We start from the raw sequence: 7,654 nt of genomic DNA, 5'->3' as shown, positions 1-7,654 counted from the left end.
TACTAACTAGCTACTCTTAGGCTTCCTATTACCTCCTAGAGCTTATAGCTCTTAATCCTAACTACTCTTAGGTTATCTTAGTGTTATTATTATTATTAGGAGCATCCTTATTCTAACGGGCACGAATCTTACTAGGGTTAAATACTATACTAGTATCCTATATCTAAGTAAAGTTCTCTAGGACATTCTATAGTATAGCCCTTATATAGGCTCTCTGCTGCTCTCGGTTAGAAGCTAATAGGTAGTTAAAGTTAACTATAGCTATTCTATAACGACTACTAGTGCCTAGAGTAGAAAGAGATCTTAAGAAGTTAATCGGGTAGCGATTATTATAAGGGTATACATTTCTAGTAGGGCTTCTAAGAGCAGTAGGCGACTAGAAGGGCAATACCTAAAAGAGAGGTCTACTATTACTATTATATATTAGTAGGAGAGGACGGTTACGGTAGATAATAGCTAGAGGATTATCGGGAGCCTTAGATGTCTTAGCCTTATCTAGATTCTAAGCAACACGAGCATTAAACTTAGTGCGGTTGCGAGTGTTTCTTAGAGTAGGCTTATAAGTGCTAAAGTTGTAGTACTCGTAATAATTATAAATAGCACACTCTAGGTAAGCTCCCTTAAACAGGCCCTTAATAGTAATGTAGCTATTAAAGATAGTATTGCTACGGCTAGCATAGGAGTTATATATAACACTATTAATCTAAGTACTACGAACTAAAGAAGCAGCAATAGTTAGGTAGTAATTATTACCGCTACTAATATTAACTATAGGCTCCTTAGATCCGGAGCTAAGGGTGCTAGGAGTAGCTAAACGAGGCTAAGTAACAACCTTAAACTTAGGCTTTCTACTAGTAAGCTTGTCTATCTACTAGGTAGCTAGAGGATTCTTTAAGATGTCCTTAAAAATAGCTGCTAAGCTAAGACTACTACTACGGCCCTCCTTATAGGCTCTATTAAGGCTTTTAATAAAGTAACGGTTAAAATACGATAGGGGAATAATAACCCTGCCCTTTATATCTAGAGCATACTTATAGGTAGTAAGATCTTTTAGAATATTCTAAAACTTCTCTAGTAGCTTCTCTCTCTAGGAAGTGCTAGTAGCCTAGTAACTAGTACGGCTAGGATTCTTCTTTAATAGACTACTACTACTACTGCTACTACTACCTATGCTAGTAGCTATATAACTACCTTTACGGTTAATTGCTATAAACATAATAAATATCTTAATAGATGCTTAATTAAGTGTCTTAATAGATAATTAATTAAGTGTTTAGATATAATGTAAGGCGGATTAATATAAAGGATATTATAGTATAGATAATAGTTAAGTTTAAAAGAAGGAGGCCTCTTATAGAAGCGTTAGAAAGAACTTAGGCACATGTATTAAGTTATAAGGACCTAAAACACACGCATAATTATATATAACGTATATATTAAGTATGTGTAGCAGTATCTAGCTGCTAAAGCCGATAATAGCTTCTAATCCTTTATATAAACATATATAATATTGCTAGAAGGGGGAGTGTTATAATTCTAGCACGTAATCTATAGATAACTAAGGATTAGACGATATAGCCGCATCTTAGATGCAGAGTTTTTACCTATATGCTAATTAGTGTTATCTGCGTACTTCACCTTAGTTTAGTAACAGCTTTACAACAGAGAGCTAGGGCCGGCGGGATAGGCGGGGAGAAAAGTGCGGTCGGACGGTGGAAGGGCCGTTCCGCGCCAAACTCCTAATTGGGGGCTTGGTGCGGCGTTCGAGGTGCCCGTTCCGGATAGAGTGGTGTATACGGCTACGTCTATTCGAAGACGCCGGGGCTAGTATAGATAGCCCGAGGGATAGGGCGGGGTTTAAACCGATAGTCTACGCTTGACTCGCGACTCGCTAAAGTCGTGTAGCAAGAGCTTTCGAACCACGCTTCTAGCTTTTAGACCATCTATCTTCGAGTCATTTGAGATCTACTTGCTCAATCTGATTTACAAGGTCCCTCGTATCCAACGATGCCTAAGCAACTCCTTCGCGGTCCGCCGATCTTCAGGCCTCCACTKCAWCATGCACCTGACAAACTGCAAGAACTCTTCTTTCTTTCCTCCATCTAGATTCTCTTCCGACCTCTCCAACGACAAGCCTTGCGGTAGGTGTATCTCGGCTATCCAATTCCCTAATAGGAGTTCGGTTAGCTTCCAACGGTAGGTACTTTGGGAGCGTAGTCTCACCTTCACCATCGAAGAATTCTTGACTCCGCGCGCCTCTCTCTAGCATATCCATCGGCGGCGGACCGAGCATCGCGACTACTTCCGCGAGATGAGCTCTGGTCAGGTATCGCTTTTCGATTGGATCGATGCCGTGAAAGAGATGTTTATCCTCGTAAAGGTCCCAAATCTGTGCATCTCGGTAAATGTCAGATTCTGCCTCAGGCTTGAGACGGTACGTACCAACGCTCCAACGTTCCAGATATCAGCTGGGTAACCCCATTCAGTCTTCAGCATGACCTCGGGACACCGGTAGACATTTGGTTGCGCGTCATGAATCTGAAGTTTGTCGCCACAAACTGCAGAGCCGAAGTCTCCAAGGACAACACGACCATACTCTTTCGGCAATCCAAACTGGCGTGTCGCGTATATTGGCTTGCCGTCTACGACTTTGCGAGGCGAGGGAGATGACATTTCGGTGTCAACAAAGGCTTTCAAGATGCCCTGATCCTCGATTTCTATGAGGATATTGTCGGCTTTGATGTCTGAATTCTTGTCAATCATAGTTGCGGAAAACATGTGTTGGAGCGTACCTGTATGTATGATCTTGGCTTCCGTGTGAAGGTAATCGAGGGCGAGGAACACTTGCGACAAGCCWGCTCTCAGCAACTCGTCCGTGAAGCGGTGCGCGGGGTTTCTGTTCAAGAGATCCTTGAAACTGTCCCACATTGGTTTCTGGACAAGACAGCGATGATCGCCACCTTGTCGAGGAATGGTAAACAAGTCAAGGGCTGTCCGGACGTGATTGTATCCTGGATGCGAAGCATTGCCTTTGCCTAAGATGGTGTACACGTTATACTCATCCTCATCCATTCCCTCTCGTGTGAAGACTTTCAAGGTCGTATAAGCATGGCGACTGGTTTGCTGTCAGTGAAGGTAGCACAATTGCCCAATGCTAAGTAGTCTAAGGTAACTTGCTGTAGATCACGGGCCAGCCAAACAGTTGACGTGACACCGAAACCAAGTTTGCCTACTACTTGGTACTTCGACGCGAAGACATCTCCTATATTGACCGGATAGTAGACGCCCCTATGGAACTCCTCGAGCTGTTCTTCCTCAAACAATACCGCTTCGCTGACGACTTCGAAACCGGATGTCGGAAATTTGAGTTGGGGCCATGGGTGGCTTCGGAAGAGCGACTTTGCGAGTTTGAGCATGGACGAACCTGCAAAGACCGCGTCTGAATGGCTTTCGACAGGTTTGAGGCGAATGTTTTGCGGTAGCAGGTGATGGGGGTTGGTATTTAGAGTAGGATCGCGGACAGACGAGCCAAGGTGAAAGGCATAGGCTTAGTAACTGAGAGTACTAAGGAGCTCTAGATCGAACACTTYGACAATTCAAATCCCAAGTTAAGCCTACTAAAAAATCAGCTATAACGGTACTCGCGGCGTACTCGCATAGCGTAAGTTGTTTAAAATATTAAGCTAGTAGGTAAGTTTAATATCTAATAATTAAGTATGTTTAAAATAGTATTTGCTAAGTATGTTTTAAGATATTTAGTATAGAAATGCGACGATAAACAAGGCTAATCTCGACTAAACTTAGCTAAACTCGGCTAAACTCGGCTAAAACTCTAATTTCCGCGCTTGTTTCCTATCCGAATTTAGACTTAAGTATTTAGAATTAAAGCCCTTAGTTAGAGCTCTAATTTAGCTTATTTAGAATTTAATTTTAGGGCGTAGTTCTAATATTCTTACGTAGTAAACTTATCGAGTCTAATATCGGAGTTTTAAAGTTCTTCGTAATATAGGGTAAATTTTAGGGTTCGATACGAAGATCGAGTTAACCTAAGTCCGAAGTAAACCTAGAAGTTCTCTATATCGGACCCTAAAATTTATCCTATATAAGCTGAAATTTACCCTATATTACGAAGAGCTTTAAAACTCCGATATTAAACTCGATAAGTATAATACGTAAGAACGTTAGAAACGCGTCCTTAAATTAAATTCTAGATAGGCTAAATCAGAGCCCTAGCTAATGGCTTTAGTTCTATATACTTAAGCCTAAATTCGGGGAGTAAACAAGCGCGTAGATTAGAGTAAGAAACGGGGCTTATAGGTTTCGAAACGCTAGCATCTATAGCTTTCGTCAATTGTCGAAGTGTTAGATCCGGAGCTCCGTCCTTAGGCCCACGATATAAGCGCTAAGCCCAAAGGGCTCGTACATCAGCCTTTAGCTTCGGCTACTAAGAGAGGCATCTTTTCCTTATACTAATCTTTCCTCACRCTCGAGATACCTAGAATCAGAACGTTACTGCTTGTGACCTCGCATTATTAACGTTTTGGGATGGATCGGTTCCAGTACGATTCTCTTGTCGATGGTCAAATTCGACTGGTGGCCCTACAACCTGCACGATCCTTCTACGAACCGCTGTACTGTACACTGACCACAGTGCACTTGGAGTTTGCGACCTACGAAGCTCTATCTTACGTATGGGGTCCTTCCCAAGAGCAGCATACTCTTATTTGTAACCGACAGTCGCTTATTATCACATCCAACTTGAACGTCGCCCTTCGGTATCTACGCCGTAAACGAGAACAGCGCGTGCTTTGGATCGACGCAGTCTGCATAGACCAGACTAACAACGCAGAAAAGGAGATACAGATACAGCTCATGGGTCGAATCTATAGAGAGGCCCGTGCCTGCGTTGTCTGGCTTGGGGAATCAGACAGAGATATCAATAGACTCTTCAGAGCGTTGAAGGGTCCTAACCATTTCTTCAGGTATGACTGGGCACGTGACGGGTTGCTCTTCGGTGGTATTGAGAAAAAATGGACGCTCTATCCTGTAAGTCGATTCAAGATGACTATAGATGCCTGAGCTCAGTCCTAATGCAAGCAAAGTTGCTCGTCATACTCGGCGCCGGAACAGGAACCATAGCTTTCAAGAAGCTCCGCGAACTCTCATGGTTCACCAGAGTGTGGACAATTCAGGAGCTGGCGCTCAACGCGTCGCCGATGGCAATGTATGGGAGAAACACCCTGCGATGGAGAACGCTCCTCCATTTCTGGCTAAGCTACGATGCGGCCACCCTCATTGACTATAATAACTACAATGTCCTGATGTCCTGGACTGGGTCCCGATATGGGCTCGAAGCCAGCCACCTTAACTGGTTGCGTAGCTCACAAACTCGTACGAGCCTGGCTCTCAAACTCCAGTTGATGTCGCATGTCCAGGCCGCGAAGGTGTGGGACCTTAAAGACAAGGTCTTTGGCGTTTCTGCAATGCTCGAAATGATCGGTTGGCAGCCGCCACCCCCAGATTATGCACGTAGCCTAGAGGATCTTTACGTTGCTGCTTCTTGGGCCTGGGCCCGGTTTTTCCCAGACCTGGTCTGGATCGGCATGGCTACGAGGAGGCATTCCGCTCTTGATCTTCCTTCTTGGGTTATTGACTGGTCTCAGGCGACTGGAAACGAGTCTGCATTCTTTACCCACTTCCTCGGTGATTGGGTTTTGAACCACGCGTTCGCAACGAGACATACCCAACCCAGTATCTCTAATGAACAGGAGGCTGCAAACTTTCGACAGCTTTGTCTAAAGGGCTATGTGGTGGCCAGAGTGCATGGCTGCGCTGAGTCTGTTCCGAACGTGAGTTTCAAGGTCTACTAGCTTACCTAGTAGTATACTCACCTTTCTTGCAGTTACGTCACTCTGGAACTGCCTGGGACGGAGCACTAAGAGACCCATTAGTATTTAGAGATGGTTTCGTCGGGCTGAGGTACTACATTCCTTTAGGCTTCCTTTCCTCTAAGCTTTCCCGCATACCGCACGAGTCTAGGGAGAATTTCGTTGCATGGATGCGACTTTTGCGCAGTTCATACCCATCCCGAGAGACACTAGATAAGGCGCTTGATTCATTAATTACATTGCTCCACCCGGTTGTCTTAGTGTGCTTGTTAGTGTGGTTACCGGTTAGCTAAGGGCTCTTACTATACCAACCAACTGCTTCTAAAGTGAATACCAACTCTACTAATAGTTACCTGCTTCCTAAATAGGCAATTAGTTTACAAAAAGCGTCTCTATATCCTCTAAAACTCCCTAAGAGCCCTATGTTATAGCTGTAGTTGTCCTTGCTATATAAAACTCCTTAATCCCCTTAACATTATTAAATGCATCCGGTGTTAGTAGACCGTACTAGCTCTTTAAACAACTGTATGCTTTAATTACCTCCTCTTAGAGGCGGTTACGGCGGTAGGTAATAATGTTACGGCTATCTAAGAAGGACCGTTCTAGCTTATCTAATTAAAGGGGGATTACGAGTATATTAAAGGCAAACTTAGCTAGTTCTAGCTCTGAGTAACGCCTCTTAAACTACTAGTTAAGGACATTAATTAGTGCTTTATTAGTGTCCGGAACGTAGTCCTTAGATAGGTAGTTTTCGAGTGCGTTACTACGTAAGGTTRTTRTTGTTTTACGCCGCTTATATATAGATAGGTAGTTACGGAGATCCTTACTATCTAAGGGAGCTAGTGTTATAGAACTACCTACCGGCGATAGCGGTAGTATAGGGCGATATTCAGACATCTATAGCTCTTTTACTATTATACGTACTTGTTCGATATAGCCCTACTCTTCCTTAGAACCTTTACTCTATCTGTCTTCGAACTAGCCGTGTTTAAGGGTCGGATTAAGGACGATAGTAGCGTAGATGATTAGTATATTATCTACTAGCTTCTAGTACTTCTTAGCCTTTTACTAGGCATAGTTATAGCAATCTAAGAGGTATCTAAACCGTCTATTAATCGCTACTTCTTCCTTAAATTCGGCCGAATATTTGCTAGTATAATCGAGGAGGAACTAAAGCGTAGGGTACTAGTCGTATAGGTGTTTCTTATTGCCTTAAGTCGTTATTGTCGTAAGTTCGAATATATGTAGTACATCGTGTAGCCGGTTAATCTAAGCCTAATCGTTCGGTGTTAGCTAGTTGTTACGGATGGCCCTCTTAGCTCTATAGAGCCTATAGAACTCGGTAATTCGCTCCCTAACGGTCTATGCTCTTCCTAGTATATAGTAGAATAAGTTCTAGCGTATAGAGTTGTCTTAGATAAGCTGTACATGTTATAATTAGCAAAGTTAAAGGATAGAAGTAAGGATGACTTTATACCGGAATTACCGGAGTTACCGGCGGAGCTACCTCCGGAGCGGTATAGACCTACTTTTCTAGACTTACCTTAAGATTATTAAACATTACACACTCCTTACTACTATAATGTACCTTCTTAAACGCCTCTCGTCGCTATATAGACGCTCTAATCCATTTAATAATATTATATAGTCGTCCGATAGCGCTACGGTTATGCTAGAATTCTTCTACCTTCTTAAAAGCGCCCTTCTCGGTGTTGCGCTCTAGTTCCTTTATCGCCTTACCGCTACCCCTACTAAGGAGCATTACC

General features: G+C 43.2%; 2 protein-coding genes; one reads left to right on the top strand and one right to left on the bottom strand.

Moving 5' to 3' along the window:
• Positions 1 to 1,983: 1,983 nt before the first annotated feature.
• RCC_11525 (probable dis1-suppressing protein kinase dsk1) lies at positions 1,984 to 3,416 on the bottom strand (the record flags this gene model as incomplete). XM_023776746.1 has 5 exons in its annotated part: positions 1,984 to 2,168; positions 2,224 to 2,389; positions 2,443 to 2,744; positions 2,793 to 3,115; positions 3,178 to 3,416. 5 exons carry the CDS (start codon positions 3,414 to 3,416, stop codon positions 1,984 to 1,986), a joined length of 1,215 nt encoding a protein of 404 aa, XP_023632514.1.
• A 1,129-nt stretch (positions 3,417 to 4,545) lies between these two features.
• On the top strand, positions 4,546 to 6,181 carry RCC_11524 (uncharacterized protein; the record flags this gene model as incomplete). XM_023776745.1 has 3 exons in its annotated part: positions 4,546 to 5,046; positions 5,103 to 5,849; positions 5,903 to 6,181. The coding sequence occupies 3 exons, from the start codon at positions 4,546 to 4,548 to the stop codon at positions 6,179 to 6,181; spliced, it is 1,527 nt and encodes a 508-aa protein (XP_023632513.1).
• Positions 6,182 to 7,654: the final 1,473 nt, after the last annotated feature.

The sequence above is a fragment of the Ramularia collo-cygni genome (genome assembly GCF_900074925.1).
Source record: "Ramularia collo-cygni strain URUG2 genome assembly, contig: RCC_scaffold32, whole genome shotgun sequence".
Taxonomy (NCBI): domain Eukaryota; kingdom Fungi; phylum Ascomycota; class Dothideomycetes; order Mycosphaerellales; family Mycosphaerellaceae; genus Ramularia; species Ramularia collo-cygni.
Note: the sequence above shows the minus strand (reverse complement) of the source record. Positions and strands in the feature narration are given on the sequence as shown.